General features: G+C 46.2%; 1 protein-coding gene across 6 annotated transcripts in view; it reads left to right on the top strand.

Annotated features, from left to right (window-relative positions):
• The window catches only part of LOC140426938 (PH and SEC7 domain-containing protein 2-like), a 294703-nt gene that overhangs the window by 72607 nt on the left and 200808 nt on the right, over nucleotides 1-21288 (top strand). For 3 of the 6 annotated variants that reach the window (XR_011948349.1, XM_072512238.1, XM_072512239.1), the window contains exons 2-4: nucleotides 2619-2668; nucleotides 5039-5723; nucleotides 19093-19590. The exons of 1 other annotated variant lie outside the window; for it this stretch is intronic. Coding sequence is in view for 4 of the 5 variants with exons in the window: in XM_072512238.1 (XP_072368339.1) it covers nucleotides 5128-5723; nucleotides 19093-19590 (1094 nt within the window). In the remaining variant the exon portion in view is untranslated. Of the gene's footprint in view, nucleotides 1-2618; nucleotides 2669-5038; nucleotides 5724-19092; nucleotides 19591-21288 lie in introns of those variants that run through there. 2 more of the 6 variants (XM_072512237.1, XM_072512240.1) reach the window with 2 other exon arrangements.

Here is a 21288-nt window from a genome sequence, read left to right on the forward strand (position 1 = left end):
GGCTAGGTGGATTGGCCACGCTAAATTGCCCCTAATTGGAAAAAATGAATTGGGTACTCTAAATTTAAAATATATATATTAATGACAGCGTTCTTAAGTGTATTTGCTTTATGAAATATTTGTTACTATCAGATCATTCTATACCAATCAGAAGGGGGGGATGAAATGGGCACCTTGGAATCTGCTTACATTGATAGTGCTGCCCTGTGAAATGGACGAGTAGAGGATGAGCCATGCCAATTTTTATTGAAGTTACACCGCACGTTATTTTGAAACTAATTTTCACAATGGTTAATGATTAAAGGTATGGAACCCATATGTTAGAATGCGGGTTTGTACATGTGAATGCCCACAGCAAATTCTGATTTATGTTGTCCAAGTAAGCCACCAAGTTTTTTTTATAAGCCACCAAGTTAAGGGACAAATAGTGAAGGGAGGTTGGCTAAGGACACAGCCTCTTTGTGGCTGGCTACAGAGTTGCTTTGTGGTGAGCGTTGAAAATACGTTGTCCATTCATTTTACTGGGAACATGTACGGTTTTAAGAAAAATGCCATAAAATGTGACCGAATTGATAATTGCTTTGAAAAATAGAACTTTCACTAATTGCTATACTGAAACTAGTTAAATTGTAATGTGTTTAAGTAATTAGCAGCAGGTTTGTTACTGGGGTAGGAAGAAAAAATCTTTGAGTGTGAAATTTAATGGGGAATTGAAAAGTGCCCTTTTAGATAGAGTCGCAACATTTCAATCTGCTTTTAAAAGACAAAAGCAAAGTCGAGTGGACTCTGCATATCTGAAAGAAAAACAGAAAAGGAGGACATACTACATACACTCCCTCACCCCCCTCCCACCGCAAATCGACAAACCCCCGCCCCCCCGCACCGCAAAGCAGCACCACAGCCTCGGATTGTCTGGGTGCTCTCTTTATCCCCCAGTACAGGGGTGACCTGCTGCACCCCATGGACCCCTGTAATAGGGAGACGGGCCCCTGTAATAGAAAAATCCCCCATAGAGAGCCCTGTAATAGGGAGACACCCTTGTAACAGGGAGACCTCCCACAGGAACACCTATACTAGGAAGACCCCACCCCCGAGGAACCCCTATAATAAGGAGACCCCTAAGGGACCCCTGTAATAGGTGATTAATGTGATGCGTCCTTAAGATCCATTTGCATTATTTATTTCCCCGCCAGCACGCATCGTGGACCTTGTTCACGCCGCCAGCAGGGGGTCAGAGCATCGAGTTCAATTTGGTGAGCACCGATCCCGACTTTCCCCGAAGTCCGATTATCTGTCTCATTGGGGAACACGAACCGGACATCCCGGAAATGAGAATCCCGCCCATTATCTCCTCTCTTTCTCTTTTAGCATTGCAAAGGGAATGTCTCCTCTATTGTGGTCCATTCTTCAGTCACACTTGCTGTGGCACCTTTCTGTGACAATGCAGGAGATGCAACATGTGTCCTTTTCCTTGCTCCCTTCTCACCGCCCAAGTCTCCAAACACTCTTTCCAGGTGATACCCAAATTCTTTGTATTGCTCTACTTTATTTCTTTCAATTTATTACACTATATTCAATGCTCACAATGTGGTCTTGTCAACAGTATAGGGATGAGATGCGGATTGACAGACTGCTCTGTAAAAAATCTTTTGACAAAGAGTCATCGGACTCGAAACGTTAGCTCTTTTCTCTTCCTACAGATGCTGCCAGACCTGCTGAGATTTTCCAGCATTTTCCCTTTGTTCAATCCTTGCCTGTCATTGTAATTTTCTACCATCATTCCGTTTTGACTTTTCTGGTCTTGGCAGTACTCGAGTGAAGCTCTCAACAAGCTTGAAGAACAGCTTTCTGGAGTCAGAATTCTTCTTCGCTTTTCCTCTCTCCTTTTTCCCTTTCTTTCTTTGGATAGCTGCTGTTCATGATTTTGCCATTTACATCTCCTTAGAAACATCTTTGTTTTTTTGATTGCTCCATTAGCCTTGCAGCATGAGCCCTTTTGTCATTTAATGGCCGGGATTCTCTGCCACCCAACATCTGTATTGGAGTTCCTGATTTGGCGAATAATCCAGTGTGGGAAGGAACCACAGTGTTTATAAATATCAACTACTTCAAAGAAGGTTAAGTGCTTTCCACTCACCCCCTTCTCGCTTGAGTGATTTTGAAGCGGTCATTTGGCAATTGACAGCACTTAGGGCAGCACGGTGGCACAGTGGTTAGCACTGCTGCATCACGGCCCGGAGTTCCCAGGTTCGATCCCAGCTCTGGGTCACTGTCCGTGTGGTGTTTGCACAATTCTCCCCGTGTTTGTGTGGGTTTCGCCCCCACAGATGTGCAGGGTAGGTGGAGTGGCCACGCTAAATTGCCCCTTAATTGGAAAAAATGAATTGGACAGTCTAAATTTAAAAAAAAAAGAAAAAAAACTCTCTTTGAAGTATTTGATGTTTATAATCATTGTGGTTAGAGCACTTCAGAGTTATTCAACCATGAAGGAAGATGAATGAAGCAAGGCTGACAACTGTGTGTGTGTGGAAACTGTCAATCAAAGCCTAGTAGGAGAAATGAATGAATATCTTGCAGCTCAAGAGGTTGAAACACATCTCACTGGTTTCTCTTTCCAGGAATTGACGTGTGGTGCTTCCTGCGTCTGAGCCAACAGGTGTATGCCCAGGTGAGTGTTACAATGGTAATTGTTTTCACTGCTTCTGTCTGGACTGCTCTCAAGCTTCCAGCCAGCGGTGTGTTTTTTGGGAGACTGCCTGGCAAACGTCTCGTTCCTGAGCTGCTTCCTGACGAGGATCCCTTTTCTGTGGGGTGTCTCTTCATTTCGGGGGGCTCTTTGGGGAGAGGCGGGCCTTGTCACCCGCGTACTTGGAGGAACGGGTGGGGGTCACAGAAAATCCAGGGGTGGGAGGCTGAATTACAATGCAAAGGGGTGGTGCTGAATTTGCGATGCAGGTGGTGGTCAGCTGCTGGACCTTGCTATTGGGCCGTCTGCTCCAAATCGCTGGCAATCCTCGCCAAGCATAAATTTACATCGTGAAGAGTTGGGAATCGCTGCCTGAATCAGTGGCAATTCAGCTCTGGCAGGAGAACATAGTCTCCCAAACGTAGAATCTCGCCCATTGTCTCCTGCCTTTCACTCAATCACATATCTTCCTTTTTTTCCTTTTTCCCACATCCTCTTTCACTTATTTAAAACCCACTGGACGGGATTCTTCGGTCACACCCGCTGGGTGACCGGAAATTCCCGCCTGAGATCAACAGACCTTCACATAGTCCCCGTCCCGTCCATGGCGATCTTGCGGTGGGTGTAGCAAAAGTATCCAGCCCATCGTATCTAACTTTTCACAGTTTTGATGAAAGCTCATTGACCTCAAATGCTGGGCTGAATTAAACAAGGTGATGAATTCTCTTCCTTTTGGCCAATAATTCACCAGCAGCCTGATGAGGGGAACAATAGGCCCTTAATAGCCTTGAGGCAGATTTTGGCACTTCTAGATCAGGAGGTCCCACGTCAGAGAGCTTCTGATCAATCAGAGAGCGGCCACTTTCCAGATTTGGGACAGAGGCATTTGGAGCTGGATCTCGATTAGTGTGTAAATGTTTGACTGTCTCGCAGGGTGCCAAGCTTGCAGTCCCGGGCAGGGCGGGGGTTGGTGGGGGGGTTGTAGTGGTGTTGGGATGAGGTGAAGAGGGTGGGTAGGCTGCCGTTTGCGCATGAGAAGGCAACCTATTGGGGATGGGAGCCTTGGGGGCCCCCGATGGTCTCGGGGAAAGTTTTATGAGAGACTCCACTGCTCACGAATAGCCTGTGCGGGGAAACCTGATGGGTTTGCCACTTGGCATGGACCTCTCCTGCCATTGGTTAAATCCCAATAGTGGTGGGGTGAGGCCCTTAAGTAGGCATTGATTGCCCACTTAAAGAGCATCAATTGGTTCACTGGTGAGGGGGATGCCCTATTCTGTCACTATTGTTGTGGAGAAAAGTACAGCTATTCAGCTTTAATGATTTCACTCTCCCACTCACAAGAACACAGATGATGATTCTTGGAGATATAAACTTGACCTTTATTACAATGCTATAGCATGGGCTAATGGCATTTCAAGTTGGGATGCCAGGGAGCTCAGATTTCGGAATTATACAGACAGTTATACTTCAGATTCAGTTAAAGAAATTAGCATATACCAGTCATTTATTACTAGTATATGAGAAAGATATAATCAATTATCACCGGTACATGCCTATTTAATTCAAATCCAATCAGTACAAAGACACGTACATGCTGTCTCACAATATTTATCACCGGCTCCCTGTGATCAAGAACGTGCTATCAATCACAGTCTGAAAGACTGTTCTTTCCAAGGTAAATGGCCCACTCCAATAAAAATTCTGGATGATTATGTCTTCTCCCCAGATAACTTGACACTACTGCAAAAATGGTGAAAAGATCCTCCATTGTTCCTTGTTATTCTTCAGAAAGACCATCTGCTGCTTATCTTCTCCCTGGGCCCCATCACAAGTGAGATGTGTCTTGGGCTTGCTTCCTGCAGCTATCAACTTCAGCTAAACAATTTGCTTATGTAACACAGAACAATACAGAAGAGTTTAACCCCTTCAGCATTTGGATAAATAACGTTTTTAAAACTAATTTCAAAATAATGGTTTAAAAACTACACCCTTTCAACTATGTTGGTAAAATTGAAGTGGGAGCAGGGACAGGTGGGAAGGCAGTGGACAGATTGTCCGCTGGATTTAATAAGCCCCCATCCCCCCTTTCAACTCTGATGGGAGAGTGTAAAATCCAGCTTTCTAATTCAGTTTCTCTCGCCACAGAAGCTGCCTGGCCTCTTGAGTATTTTCCGCTTTTTGAAAATATTGTTGATCATGTAATGTAAATTAATCTGTTCTTCCCACAATTACTATTTCCTGTAAAATATTGTGTTCTAAATAATCTGTCTGCTCACTAGTATTATTTATGTTAAGTTTTCAGAGCTCTCGGCTGTTCATTCATAAAAAATGTATTTTTCTCTCCTACAGGTTTAAGTTTCACCTTTATCAATCGTAAGTGACATAACAAAGTGCACTTCAAAAATTGGAACGTTGCCTAACTTCTGTAACATCTTGACATGAACCAAGAAAATAATGCCCCTTGTACCCCAGGCATTAGTATCGCGAATAAGCTCAACACTTTGGTGCAAAAAACTGCTATTCAAAACAGAAGTGAAAATCACCTGACAGCCACAGGTCAAGCTCCAAATGGGGATACATTAAACTCCGAATACACACAAGGTATGACTGCGAAGGAGCCAACTTCTGATAAAAGCTCACTTATAGGAGATGAGGAATCAAACCATGCAGCTGATCATCTGGGAACAATAACCAAGCAAGAACATAAGATACAGCCCATAAAAAGAGTGCCTGAGCAGTCAGGCCAAGAATATGGCACAGACAGGAAGAATACTTCTAGTCTCACACTTGAGGTGGAAGCGATAGCAGAAACAAGCATGAAATGTCCCGATGACAAAATTGCTGAGGGAGTGACTGGAATATTGGCAAATGGAGTCAGTTGTGACTTAAAAGTCGGGGAGGATACTGGCCAAAGATCAGAAAATTTCTTACTCATGGAATTGGTTGAGAAAAAAGACAGTATTTTTTTGGAGAGAAGCACAGCATGTAGAAAGGATGCACAGACGAAACGATATGCAGAAGAGGAGCAGAAAAGGTAATTACTTGGAGGAGATGCATCTGGGTTTTGAGGTTCCCTAATTACCTAGATATATGCTGCTGGTAATGGCAACAGCACTTGATTTTGCAATTATGGTAGTTATCCTGATGCCAATCAAATTTATGGTTTCAGGCTTAAAGGGAACTGGAAATTATTGGGCGCTTAAAAAATACAAAAGCTATTTTGGATGCATTATTACGATATTCAAGCCACACTTTTATTAAAAAAGCAAAGTACTGCAGAAGCTGGCAATCAAGACATAAAGAGAAATTTCGGTTTCTTTCAGATTTTGTGATTGTATTGCATTTTGTTTTAATTGTTTATTGTCCATGATAATTGATGAAAGCCAATTTCAGTTATGCATTTTATCACTTTTGAGATGTAGACGCTATAAATACTGGCAAATATCAGAACTCATGATTGCCAGTTAACCCGTATTTTATATACCGTATCATTTTGTGGTATAAGTTTGATTGCTTCCACACTTACTCTTGGTCAAAGTGTACGGTCTGTGTCACCGACTTTCTTCTTTGTGGCTCTTGAGTTGATACAGCAAACGAGGCAAATATTGCTGAGACTCAGTTTCTGCCTGGTTTATTACCTCCTTGAGCTGGACTTCCAGCCAACATGCTGCAAGTGCCCCAATTCCACCAACACTTGTTCCTCCTCATTTGTGCTGTGTACTTTACTAAGTGTTTAATCCTGAAATTCACCAATACAATCCACATCGGCCTCCACCACCACCACTCCCTGCTCCACGACATACCAAAGAAAAGAAGCTGTGAGGTGAGCTGGTTGGTTGAGATAAATAGTGCTGGAGTTTGTCCACGTTTTGGAGCCAACCAGAGGTCAGGCTATACTAGAGTTGTTATTGTGCATTGAGATAGGATTAATTGCTAACCTAGTAAAGAATGAAACTTAATTGCACAAAGACATGCAGGCCAGAAAAAGATCTTTCTGACATTTCCGGTAATACCTTCCTCTTTGTTGCTGGAGGAGGTGTTGTCGGTGATGGGGTTGGAGGGTGGGGTTGTCTCGCTGATTTATGAGAGGATTTTGGAGGAAGATAAGGGGCTGGATTCTCTGATTTTGAGGCTATGTCTGGAGCATGTGTCTAGTCTTACGATGAAAAAGTCGCCACTGCCCCCACACCGATGCTCCGCCCGATGGGGGTCCAGCAGCTGCGCCACGTAAAACCCCCGGCGTTCCCGCCAGAAACGGGCGGTGAATCGCCGGGTCCGTGGCCACGCATGCGCATGGTGATCACCTGCAGCGGTTGCGCCGTACAACATGGTGCTGGCCATGCACGGACCAGGCCTACCAGATAGTGCCCCCCCCCCCCCGTAACCCAATTTCAGTGTCAAAAAGGATTCTCCCCCTATTTGCCGAATGCAATTTTGGCTTCGGCAATCGGAGAATCACACCCGAGGTGTTTCTGGAGGGGGTTAAGGTCAAGTCAGAGTAGGAGCTGGGGGCGGCGCTGGTGTGAAGTGCTGAGGAGGGTGAATGCCTCAACCTCGTGTGCAGGGCTGGGATTGATACAGCTCAATCTTAGAATTCCTACAGTGCAGAAGGAGGCCATTTGGCCCATCAAGTCTGCATTGACCCTCGGAAAGAGCATCCCACCCAGTCCCACGCCCCCATCCCATCCCTGTACACTGAGGGGCAATCTAGCATGGCCAGTCCACCTAACCTGCACACCTTGGACTGTGGGAGGAAACTGGAGCACCCGAAGGAAACCCACGCAGAGACGGAGAGAACTTTCAGACTCCACACAGTCACCCAATCTGGGTCCCTGGCGCTGTGAGGCAAGAGTGCTAACCACTGTGCCGCCATTCCGCCCCAAATGTCCAACGTGGTACACAGGGTGCACCTGACGAAATGGAGGATGAGTCGGCTGTTTGAGAGCGTAGACGATATTTGTGAACGGTGTGGGTGGGGCCCAGCCAATCATGTACATATGTTATGGTCCTGCCCGAAGTTGGAGAAATGTTAGAGATCGTTTTTCAGCACCATGTCGCTGATCTTGCCCCTGGGGGCCATATTCGGGGTGTCTGACCTGCCGGCGTTGCAGGCGGGAGCAGGGGAAAATGTTTTGGCCTTCGCCTTGCTGATCGCTCGCAGACGGGTTTTGTTGGGGTGCAGTCCAGCTTCTCTGCCCTGTGCCTCGGTGTGGCTGGGGGTTTGAATGGAGTTCCTGCTTTTAGAGAAGGTGAAATTTGCCCGAAGAGTGACAAATGAGGGGTTTCACAAGAGATGGGGTTTGTTTATTCTGCATTTTGGAGACCTAGTTACCGTCAATTGTTGGGGTGCAGGGAGAGGTGGATTGGGGTGTGTGGGGGGACCGGGGATGGGGTTTTGTTTTGGGTTGGGTATATTGTGTGTTGTAATGATTTTCAAATGTTAAAGTGTTAAAAATGTGAATAAAAATACTTTAAAAAAAGAAGACATACAGGTCAGAAGGTTGGAAAGAATATTGAGTAAATCAAAGAATGACAAAAAGATTGTTAAGGAGGGAAAAACTAGAGATAGAAAGAAAGCTAGCCAGTAATATAAAGAAGGACAGGAAGAGTTTCTACAGACATTTAACTAAGAAAAAAGTTTGAAAAGTGAAAATGGGTCCAATAGACAGTATTGATTGGGGAATTGATAATGGAAAGTAGGGCCATGGCAGATTAATTAAACAGATGTTTTGCATCTGTCTTAACTATAGAGGACACAAGTAACATCCCAGAAATAACTGTAAATCAGAAAATGGACAGGAGAGAGGAACTCAGGAAAATTACAATTACCAGGGAAGTAATATTGAGCAAATTGTTAGACTGCGGGCTGACAAATTCTGTGGTCTTCACCCTAATGCCTTGAAAGAAGTGATGAATGAGACAGTTGATGCATTGGTTTTCATTTTCCAAAATTCTATTGATTCAGGGAAGGTTCCAGTGGTTTGGTGGATAGAAAATATTACTATTTTATTCAAAAAGGGAGGGAGGTAGAAAGCAAGAAATTATAGGCCGGTTAGTCTAACATCTGTCACAGGAAAAATGCTAGAATTAAAGATGTTGTGGCAGGGTACTTGGAAAAATTCAAGGCCAGGCATTGACAACGTGGTTTTGTGAAGCCTGTTCCTGATAGCACGTTTCCTATCAGGTGGAGAATTGAACGTCGCCCTAAAAAGGCCGATCCGATTCCGATGCTCCGGTCCCCTGTCAGTAACGGCAGCAACCGATACATCCTGTGCCAACGGCACCATGCAGAACCGCAAAACTACCCCCTTCCTCTCCTTCAGTCCTTTATTCTACCTTCCCTCTAGCCTTCCTCTCCTTCCCACTACCACAGCTCCCCCTCCCCCTCCAAGAGTGATAACAGAATCCGACAGCTCCCGCTCCGAGGGTGATAACCCTGCATGTGTGATAGAGATATCCCTGCATGTGTGATAGGGATTCCTTTACACTTGCCCAAAAATGTTAGGGGGCTGAGGGCAGATTATGGGAGATGGTGAACGGTTAGGGCTCACTCACTGGGGATACTGTCATACAAGGTGGGTTCACATTGCTGCTCCCAAGCCCTGCCACTTCTCGATGATGGTGTAATCATGTGGGACCTTCATGTGTCATGGACGCCCTGCCCTGCAGCAGCAGCCACCATCCTTCACACCCATGAGTCAGAGGTTGGAGGCAGTTCGGACAGGTGGTACAAAGTGTTTAATGGTGAGTATTTACAGTGCCCTTCCCTCTTACTATCTACAACACCCATGCCAACTGAAGTGTTATCTATCTTCCTACTCTTGCGCGGCCTACCGTTTCTTCTAGGTGTTACTCCAGATAACATCAGAAGTGGAGGCGGCTTGCTGCTTGACTTGTCTTCTGGAGGACCTGGGCTTGGATAGGCTGGGCCTATTTTCAGGACTCACAGGTGACAACGTGTCAGTCTACTGTCTGCTGCCCATGAGATGCACCAGTGTCATGTGGGGGGCTTTCAGAAGAGCTGTTATGGGAGACGTCGGCATCGACCCCATCACCTCCTCTTCAGATGTTGACATCGACACCATCACCTCCTCCTCACTCGCGGTGCTTGCTGGCCACTGGGCTACTCCATGGGTTAAGGGGAGGCCAGAGTGAGCTTCGGAGGTTCCACCGTCACCTGGAACTGCCAGCACTAGAGGCCTGCCTCAACTTAAGCATGGTCTTGATGCCCTCAGCCAGGGCGCACTGAGATTGTATCATGTCATGTCCCTTAGAAAGTGAGCCATGTCGTTCATAGCCTCGGTCATGTCCCTCTGGAACTGTGACATATCCCTCTGTGACTGGCTAAGGTCAGTCAGCACCCAGCCAATACTCGCAATGCCCTCAGCCATGACCTTTTGTGAATGGGCCCAGCTCTGGAGTGCCGTAACAATGTCCGTCTGCATCCAGCACATGTCCGCCTGTGACTGGGGTCCCTTGTCCTGTGCCTCAGCCATGGGCAGCACAGTGTGTTCCAAGACTTGGATGACCTTACACATGACTCTGATGTCTTGCCCCAGGCCTTCCACTGCGGATGGCATCCTTTCAGTATTGGCCTGGGTGCCACACATTGTTGGCAACATCTCCTGTGCCTGAAGGAGGCTGAACTCCTCCAGCAGGTGCTGGAAAGCGGCTGACACCCCCTCCCATATATTCTGCCTGTGCTTCTTCATCTGCATCAGTGAGGGCACCATCTTTTCCACAAGCGCAACCTCTGTCTGGGCAACAGCTGTTACCTGGGATCGGACAGCCCTCTGACAGACTGCTCCCTTGGGATTCTCTCCTTCCACCTGATGTGCTGCAGCATGAGTAGTGCTCACCGGAGGATGACAATAAATCAAATCAAATGACCCAGGAGCCTGATCCTAAGGGATAATGCGAGTCTTATTCTTCAACATTATCTCAAATCCCTTTTATTGTTTCAAACCCCACAATCTCCAGTGCCCTCTCATCTCGAGTCAAAGATTTAAACTTAAATAATTATTTTTCTGCCTGCATGTTTTGGCATTTTCTTCTTCTTAGGTGATCCCTCTTAACTGAGGATGACTTGCTTCCACTCAGGAGTTGTGGTCCTGAGGTGACTAATAATAATAATAATATTGTCACAAGTAGGGCTTACTTTAACACTGCAATGAAGTTCCTGTGAAAAGCCCCTAGTTGCCACATTCCGGCGTCTGTTCGGGTACACAGAGGGAGAATTCAGAATATCCAAATAACCTTACAGCATGTCTTTCGGGACTTGTGGGAGGAAACCGGAGCACCCGGAGGAACCCAATGCAGACACGGGGAGAACGTGCAGACTCCGCACAGACAGTTACCCAAGCCGGGATTTGAACCTGGGACCTTGGTGCTGTGAAGTAACAGTGCTAACCACTGTGCTACTGTGCCGCCACTGTGCTAAAAAGTCCAATACTGGAGCTGCACACTCTGCCACAGTGGGGCAGGTTGTTTTTGATGAGACAGGTGGGTGGGTTGCTTCAATTTTGGTATCCATCTTCTGCTGTTTGCACTTAGCCTTCACCTGGTCTTGGCAGAGAAGTTTGAAATGGTTTGCAGCTTTGTGGACGGTTCGTCTCCAGTTTGAGCAAGAGATTCCCACAAATCATCGGAGTTGTTGCATTTTTTTCTAATGAGGCTTTGAGGACATCCCTGAAAGTTTCATCTGCCCTCCTGGTAACTGTGATGAAGCTTGGAATAAAGAGGTTGTTCTCGAAGTCTGTTCTCAGATGATGTGGCCTGTTTAACATAGCTGTCTAACCATAGCCAGTGCCTCGATACTGGGGATGTTGGCTTTAGAGGGGACACTCATATTGTCATGCCTAGCCTGCTTTTGAATTTTCAGGATTTTGTGGAGGCATCGCTGGTAATATTAATCCAGGAATTTAAGGTGTCTGCTGTTAGTTTTCCATGTATAAAGGAGAGCAAATAGTACTGCAGCCCTGAAGACTATGAGCTTGGTACTGGGTTTACGGCATGGTGGCACAATGGTTAGCACAGCCTCACAGCGCCAGGGATTCTGGCTTTTGGTGACTGTCTATGTCGAGTTTTTACGTTCTCCCCACATCTACGTGGGTTTTTTCTGGGTGCTCCTGTTTCCTCCCACAGTCCAAAGATTTGCAGGATTGGCCATGCTAAATTTCCCCTTAATGTCCAAAGATGTGCAGGTTAGGTGGGGTTACAGGGATAGAGCAGGGGAGTCGGCTTATGTAAAGTGCTATTTCGGATGATAGGTGCAGACTTGATGACTGAATGGCCTCCATCTGCACTGTAGATATTCTATGGGTTGGAGGTCTTTGTCATCCAGCATTTGTTTCCTGAGGTGGCCAAAGGCTGGTGCACTTGACACGACGTTGACTTTCATCGTTGATGTCTACTCTCGCCTTCATGCTTGTCGCAAAAACCTATCTAGTTCGCCAATGTCTTTCAGGGAAGTACATCTGCTGTTCTTACTTAACGGGTCTGGGGATTGTTGATTCCAGGCCTACAGTGAATTGGTTGACTCTTAAATGCCCTCTAAAATGGCCTAAAAAGCCATTTAGTTGTATCAAATCGCTAAAATAGAAGTCAATAAGGATTGAAACTGGACGGCCCACCTGGCATTGACCCGGCAAACTCAGATCACTGTGCCTTCACTGTCGCTGGGTCAAAATCCTGGACCTCCCTCCCGAACAACACCATATAGACTGCAGTGGTTAAAGAAGGCAGCTTACCATCATCTTCTCGAGGACAACTAGAGATGGATAATAAATGCTGGCTTAGCCAGCGACGCCCACATGAATGAATTTTTAAAAACTGTTCCAGAACAGATGTTGGAATAATTCTCTGACTTTGCCTTCCTGATATGGAATTGTGCCCACCAGGAGCACTTGTTGTTTGTATCAGGCACCTCAGAATAAAGTAATTCCATGAAATACAAGCATCTTGTGTGTTTCATTTAAATATATTTAACTACTCTTTCTGAAACAAATTTGTGTGTCTTTTTGAAATATATAGACTGATTTCTTGAAAGGACTTCCCTGCCCTTGCTCTGAACTTACATCCTTCTTGAGTTTCTCCCTGTCTCCACTTATCTCCTCTCTGAGCTCAACTTGTTCATGAGACTCACCTTCTGGTCCCCAGTTCAGCTGATATTGTTCATGGTTCTATCTCTTGAGGTGTTCTTCCTCTCTTCTTTAAAACTGCCATTATCACCCTCTGTTAAATAAAATTGACTCTTGACTTCACTATTGTTGCATACTACTGTCCCATTTCTAACCTCCCTACTCTCTTCAAATCATTTGAACATGTTATCACCTCTCATGCCCATCTTTCTCAAAGCTCTTTGTTTGAATCCCTCCAATGAAGTTTCTGTCCTTGCCACAGTACTGAACAGCTTTTACCAAAGTCACCAATCACATCCTGTGTGACTATGACAAAGGTAAACTATTCTTCCTTGTTCTTCTTAACCTTTGACATGGTTGACCACACCATCCTTCTCCAACATCTGGAACTGAAATATTTTCCTTTGTAATTATAGATCTCAAATCATAAGATTGTGGGCGTGATATACCGGCCGCATCCCGCCAGAAACAGAGCGGGACGTGGTCGGTACATGCCGGGAGAGGCCGCCCCCGGGCTTCCTGACGGCCTTTGCACCTCGCGAGATCTAACCAGATCCGGGACCCAGTCTCGTATGGTTAAGTGGGTTTAAGAACCCACTTAACCATGCTGACACCGGATCTAACCTGCTTCCGGCATCAATTGGCTTCCTCCGGGAGACCTCGGCCAGACGCCAATTAGTACTGATCCTTGCAAATGTCGACCAGGCGGAACAGCACCTGGAGCAGTCTCCCAGGCAATTGAATGGCCCCTGAGTGGTCAGGGACAGGGCAGGGTGCCCCTCTTCCTCTCCCCCTGCACATGGGTACCTTAGCACTGCTAGGCTGGCACAGTGATACTGCCATCCTGGCACTGCCAAGGTGCCCGAGTGGCACTTTCAGGCTGGCAGGAGCACTGCCATGGTGCCAGGGTGGCAGTGCCAAGGTGCATGGGTTCCAGGATGGCATTGCCAAGGATCAGGGCCTGAGGGGGCCATGCCCATAAAAGGATAGATGATGGGGGGGCATGAAGGTGGGGGGTGAGGGTGGTGATGTGCATCAATGTAAATGCATGTAAGCTAGCTAGACACTAGAGGGAGCACCAGAAACTTCACACACACGCTCAACCAATAGATCAGTTAGATAGGACATGACCAATGGACATTCACAATACACACAGAGGTGACACGACCACAGGGGGGTATTACACCAACCCATATATAAAGGACACCACACACATGATCTGCCTCTTTCCAGTGGAGACAGTCAGTGAGTAGAGACACAAGATTGATTCAATATTACTCCCACCACGTGGATTGCAGCAACTGGTTAGTCAGTCTGGGTAGCTATAGTAGGATTAGCAGTAGTGTCGAACCCAAGTAATAGAAGTGTAAATAGTTTAATAAACGTGTTGAAGTTATCTCCACGTCTGAACCTTCCTTTGTCAAGTGCACCATAAGGAAGCCGCTTATGTTACACCTAGAACATAACAAATCATGGTACCAGGTGTGAACTGTTTCAATCCATATAGCCATTCCTCAGCGTACAGTGACAACCAGCAACGATACCCAGGCAAGATGTTCGAGATCCGGGTTCCGCAGCAGCTCCAGTGCCAAGGCGATCTCCGCGAAAACTGTCACGTATTCCGGCAAATGTTTGAAATCTTCCTGGTAGCAGCAGAACTAGAAGACGTGGCCGATGCTGGAAAGACAGAGCTTCTCCTCACCATCGCCGGTGCCAGAGCAGAAGAAATCTTTAAAAAATTCAAGTTCTCCAAGGGGCAAAACAGGAGCGACTTCCAGGCAGTCCTGGACAAATTCGGCAAATACTGTGAGGAAAACACACTCCAACCAGCAAGAAAAGGTAAGAGAAGCGCCAGTACTCACCACGAGGCCGAGATCCCGGAGCAGAGAACAGTTTTGATCGGCGGCCATCTTTCTAAAGGGATTGCACTTGCACAGTTGCGCAAGAAGCGCACAGAATGGGAAAGTCTGTCGTCTCGCGCATGCGCAATCACGAAAACGGCAATCGGTACAGGAACAGCGATTTATGCGTAAATCGCATCCTACATCTGATGTCACATACGTCATGACGTCAAAGGCCCCGGAACACCCCCATTTAAAGGGGAAACGTCCCAAATCAAAGAACAAAACTTTTAAAGCCGTAAAACAACCTTCCTTCACCTGGAATGACAGCACAATGCCTCAAAGTGAACCAGGAAATGAAATTAACCTCCGAAGAACCCTGCAACAATCAGTTACCTACGCCCAAACCGATGATTCCACCTTGAATACTTTGAAACCGACCTTTACATTATCTCTGGACCTCGCGAGCCCAATGCCAGCTCCGAAGCAAACAGTGATGATATGGTCCTAGAAGACAACGACTCAGACGAACCTTTCGCCTTGAGAGGCTACCCCAGTACCAAATCCGAACCGCAACTAGACGTGTTGCACATTGACGACCCCGACGACGAGTTCTTCGGATTTGAGGATCTTCAGCCCAGCAGATATGACATCCTGACTCGTGAGTGCAGGATTATGCTGCGGCCTGAAATTAAGAGACAGAGAGCGGTACAAGCCCACAGAGAGCGGCCTGCTGCCACACAGAGCGTGGTCCACTCACCGCTCAGGGTTCCCGACTCTACGAAAGAAGACACACAAGACTCCACACCGCAGTCCTTGCATGAACAAGAAGTGACTCCAGTGTCACAAGCCTCCACAGTGAGCTCGTGGACAGACTCGACAATTGTAGAAACGCAAGACTCCAGAGCGCAGTCCTTGCACGAACAAGAAGTGACTCCAGCGTCACAAGCCTCCACAGTGAGCTCGTGGACAGACTCCATGATAGAAGAAACGCAAGACTCCAGAGCGCAGTCCTTGCACACACAAGACGTGACTCCAGGGTCACAAGCCTCCACAACGAGCTCGTGGACAGCCTCCACGATAGAAGCAACGCAAGACTCCGACACGCAGTCCTTGCAGGGACAAGACCATGAGGGTCTAGCAACCTCCTCTGACCAACTAGCGGCAGACAATGCAAGTCTGCCATGCTCAAGTAAACAGCAAGAAGACTATGACAGTCTACCACGCTCCAGTGCACAGCAGGACGACCATGACGGTCTATCATGCTACAGTGAAGAACAAAGCGATGATGACAGTCCAAGCCCAAATGAAGGACAATAGCAAGACAATGACAGTCCACCCACATTGTTTGCACCACCAGATGAAGACTCTGACAATTTACCTAACCCAAGTGAACAACAAGCAGCTACTGAGGCTCTACCCTCGACATGTGAGACGAGTGACGACAGCATATCACTTCCCATGCAAAATGTGCAAAGTGACAGACCTCAGCTAGTGTGTACAGAGGCACTCGACGATCACTGCGAGACCACTGGTGACTCTGGTGACACCACGATACTTCCACCCTCATTCGCTCGAACCTCTCCACAAGTCAATGCATTCCTGCATGTTCCGACTCCAGACGTGCAGCTTCAAGAAATCTCAGCTGACTCCAGTGAACCTGCCAAGACTCCGGACGGGGAGCATCAACAAACCAACACTGACTCAGTTAAAACAGACCAGACTCCAGGTGGGGAGCAACCAAACGCTGACTAGATTCACGTAAGCCAGACTTTACTCCAGACAGGGAGTGCTGCAACCTCAGTGATGGCACGCTCAGGGTGACAGCAGATGCCACAACGACAGGAGATGGATCACTTAACAATTACACTGGGTCAGTAATAACAAGCAGGGCTACAGTCCAAGAGGAATACACCAATATTCACCACAGCTATAGCCACACATTTTCTCCACACCAGCAGTGCAGCCAATGACAGCTCATGCTGGACAAACCCAGTATTCAGGCATGCAGCAGCCAGCAGTCTATGCAGCATATTCTCAAATTGGCCAGCACTACGGATTGCCCACTAATGGAATCCAGACTGAAGGAGGACTACCGCAAGCGCAATCTGCACTACAGACTGGATGCCTTAATTACAGCCCAGGATTTGCTGCACCCTAGCCTGGCCAGACGGCATATTCCTATCAGATGCAAGGTTCTAGTTTCACACCATCACCAGCTATTTATGCCAGCAGCAATTCTGTTTCCAATTCGACAAGCTTCAACAGTTCTCAGCGGGATCACCCTTCCTGCACAGCACGTGGCCAGAACCAGTATGTACAGTCTTATCCAACTTCACCATATGGCACATCCATGACCACGAATGATACTGTTGATGGTACCTCTTCAACGTCAACACCTTATCAGCTACAAGATGTCATCCGACAGCACCATCACAAACATTGAAAAAGAAAGGGACTCAAAATCAGACAGCGAAGTGATTTGACCACTTCTTGTTTCCTGTGGCACAGGGACGTTGATGGCGTTCATAACCAAGAGAGACATTTGACCATGATGATTGATGGTTTTTGGACTCACACGAATGATTTGGACTTATTGTTTAATCACTGTTCCCATGACTTGTATAGACCCTACCTTTTCTACCTGTTCTTTGTTCAATTTTCTCAAAGTGTACAGAAAATATGTAACATATAAAAAGGGGGGGGTGGGGGATGTGGTGCTGTGCTTCAATGTAAATGCATGTAGGCTAGCTAGACACTAGAGGGAGCACCAGAAACATCAAACACACACACACACTCAACCAATAGATCAGTTAGATAGGACACGACCAATGGACATTCACGATACACAAGGAGGTGACATGACCACAGGGGGGCATTACACCAAACCATATATAAAGGACACCACACACATGATCTGCCTCTTTCCAGTGGAGACAGTCAGTGAGTAGAGACACAGGGTTGATTCAATATTACACCCACCACGTGGATTGCAGCAACTGGTTAGTCAGTCTGGGTAGCTATTGTAGGATTAGCAGCAGTGTTGAACCCGAGTAATAGAAGTGTAAATAGTTTAATAAACGTGTTGAAGTTATCTCCACGTCTGAACCTTCCTTTGTCAGGTGCACCACAAGGAAGCCGCTTATGTTATACCTAGAACATAACAAATCAGTGGGGAGAGTGAAGGGCGGGTATGAAGGGGCCTATGTAATATTGGGGGGGGGGGGGTGGGGTAAAATGTGGGGGGCCCTAGAAAGGGGAGGGGAGTGAAAGGGGAAGTGGGAAAGCCTGAAAAGAGGGGCCTTCAGCGACCTCGGAGCAGGGTTTCCTCATTTGTGGGTTGTGGGGTAATGCCCATGTATGTGGGGGGTGACATTGCCCGTGGGTGGGGGCTGTGGGGAACCCTCAAACTAACTTAGAGATTGGGACACCGGATTGGAGGATCCGGTCTGGCCAGCAAGTGCAGACTCCCCCAGTGATGGAAAAAATTAGAAGTGCAGGCTAGTCCGGGAAGAAACCTCCCAGGGCCCAAAGAAGTGACTAATTTTGGTTAGATAACGGCGGTGAACCCGCTGACAGAGCCAGGGAGAAACTCCTAGCCAAACTCGCCTGAAATGACACTTCGGTCATGATCTAACGCGTAAACGTTTCTCTGTCTTTTATGAGAAATGATTCTCTTCTGAATGGAAGTAGCTAGTAAAATATATATATTTGAGACGGCACGGTAGCACAGTGGCTATCACTACTGCCTCCCAGTGCAAGGGACCCGGGTTCAATTCCAACCTGTGTGGAGTTTGCACTTTTTCCCTGTGCCTGCATGGGTTTCGTCCGGGTGCTCCGGTTTCCTTACAAAGTCCAAAGATGTGCAGGTTAGGTGGATTGGCCATGCTAAATTGCCCTTTCATGTCCAAAGGTTAAGTGGGGTTACAGGTATAGGGCGGGGTACGGGACCTAGGTTGTGTGCTCTTTCAGAGGGCCGTGCAGACTCGATGTGCCGAATGGCCTCTTTCTGCACTGGAGGGATTATATTCAGTTCTCCCTTTACCATTTCCAGATTTATTTTTTCTAGCAAGTGGAATAAAATTGTTATTTTTATCACATCCAGAATAATCTCCAACATGTTTAAAACATACTTAATGATTTGACTTCCAATAAACTTTAATCTAGCATCACAAATTAGAGAGTGTAACAAGCAGGTTGATGGAATCAGCAATTTTTTCAAATAAATTTGGGGATTTTGGAAACATTTTCTTTTACTTTATTTTGATATATTAATGATGACTTTTACAAAATGTTTCTTGCTTTCAGTGAAGTATTTCTGTTTGTTCAGCAAAAGAGTAAATGCATTCATTCTAATTTTAAGTTTAAAATAAGGTTTAAAATGCACTCAATGTTACTATTTGTTGTGTTGGTCTGTTTACAGGTTGATAGTTGAAGAGACGCTGCCTGATGGTGCAACTGTAGAAAAAGAACAAATCCAAGTGGCGGATAGTCGAGATGGATTCAGTTCTACATTTGAAAGAATTGTGGAATCTGATCTTATGAAAGGGACCTCGTACAGTAGCCTGGATTCTTTGGATGTATTATCACTGACTGATGAGACAGATAGTTGTATCAGTTTTGAAGCCCCACTCACACCACTGATCCAGCAACGAATTAAGGAAACCCCTGAACTGCTGCAGCAGAAACTGGTTGAGGTTGCTGAACAGCGGGAATTCCTGGAAGCCGGAGTTAGCGATGACCAGGAACCTCATTCTAAAATGAATGAGGGACGTGTTGAAAGTCCACTGAGACACTTACTCACCAGCAGCAGGTCTGAGAATGTGCTGAGCAGATCCTCTTTGAAGTCCATGCCAAATGGTTTGCACAATGAGAGAGATGAACTAGAAGATGACATCAACAAGATAGTTAGCTCCATCAGGTAAATAGATGAAGTAAAAGCAGTTTCAGTGGAAACTAATTTTGGTGTGAATTATTATGTTAAACATCTTTTAAACATGTGTATTGACAAAAACATTGCTTTCACAATGGACATTTTTAACTTTGTCCGTCCTAGCACATCAGGCGTAATTATCAGGAAATTGAGTACTCGGAGTCTATGATTTCCCACCCGGTAATTTTAATGAATGGAATATTACAGGCTAGGTGTTCCCAAAATGATTCACACATCTCAAAATAACACTTAGCAGTGTTGGTGAAGGTTTTGGGATGGATTTTCAAGGATGGTGTAATCTAGTGAAGTGGGGGAGTTAAAGAAGAGTATTCCTGAATGTGTAGCTGAGAAAGTTGAAAGCTCTATGGCTGGAGTTGCAGCAGAGGATGTGAAGATGAGTCCGGGGTCAGAAGAGAAGAGTTGTGTCGGAGCACAAGTTGCAGAAATAGGAAGGGGTACGACAATGGAGGACTTATTGATGAGGGAAACATTTTTGAAATCAATGTTTTAGAGGACAGGGAACTGCTGAGATTGATGAGGATAGGAAATCTGAAATTTAAACAGTAAATGCTGAAAATATTCACAATACGCGCACAGTCTCTGGAGCGAGAAACAGAGTTAAGTTTCAAGTCTCTGGTCTTTCATCAGAACGAGAAAATGTTTAAGATGAACATCTTTTAAGCAATAGCAGAGGCAGAAGAAACAGGTAAAGGTAAAGAGCAAAAGGGAAGATTTGTGATGGGGAGAACAGGAATGATTAAATGACAAAAGGGGCGGAAGAGAGTTAAATAGTTAATGTAGAATAGCATCGAGGGAAGGAAGTATGGAAAACATAGCTCACAAATGCAGCAGAATAGGCAAGTACATCCAGGATCATGGATCATCCCACCAACCAAGTGCCAATATGAGAACTTCATCAACATTTACAACATTAAAACAGCTGAAATATAGACCACATTAATTTAACAGACCACTTAGAATGTGTTCAGAGGTGGTGATGGGGTTGTGGGAGGGTGGTGAGGGGGGTATTAATGGTAGCAGAACAATTTGGCCAGAAACCTGACGTCTTTACATTGGATTTTGCCAGTGGTGGCAATCATGGAGGACGGGCTTCACACATCGACCTGGTGGGACAACATGTAAGATATTTAGAAGGCTAATTAACTGGAATTTGACGTTGCATTTTGAATTTTACTGATGACACACGGGGACCAGAGGGCTTCAGAATCTCACCTAGTTAAAGAAGATGGCAAGGAAGTGGGAGCTCTGTCCTGGCATTCTCAGCTATTGAGAGCCAGTGAATGGGAGCAGGGTGGGTGGTGCACAAAGGGGTTTGCCAAATGTCAGAAAGGGGAAAAAAGTGTGACTAGAAGGGATATGCTGCCAGGTTAACGTTGGTATAGTGGCACTTGCTCCCAAGAAATAAATTAAGATGAGGCGGAGTGGCATGGGAGAGGTTAGATTAAGATAGAAGGCCTTGGAGAGAGGCCACCTACCATGAGCCTCATCTATCCAGGTTTCGGGGTCCTCTAGGAGGAGAAGCCGCTCAAAGGGAGGAAGGTTAGGTGGGGCACATTAAGAACATCAGGACCAGAAAGATGGCCAATCTGGGGGTGGGCACGATGGAGAAAGGTACAAAGGACCATGCCAACAACCTCTTGCATGCAGAAATGACTGTCCCCAGGA

The sequence above is a fragment of the Scyliorhinus torazame genome, chromosome 7, assembly GCF_047496885.1.
Source record: "Scyliorhinus torazame isolate Kashiwa2021f chromosome 7, sScyTor2.1, whole genome shotgun sequence".
In the NCBI taxonomy this organism is placed as follows: Eukaryota; Metazoa; Chordata; class Chondrichthyes; order Carcharhiniformes; family Scyliorhinidae; genus Scyliorhinus; species Scyliorhinus torazame.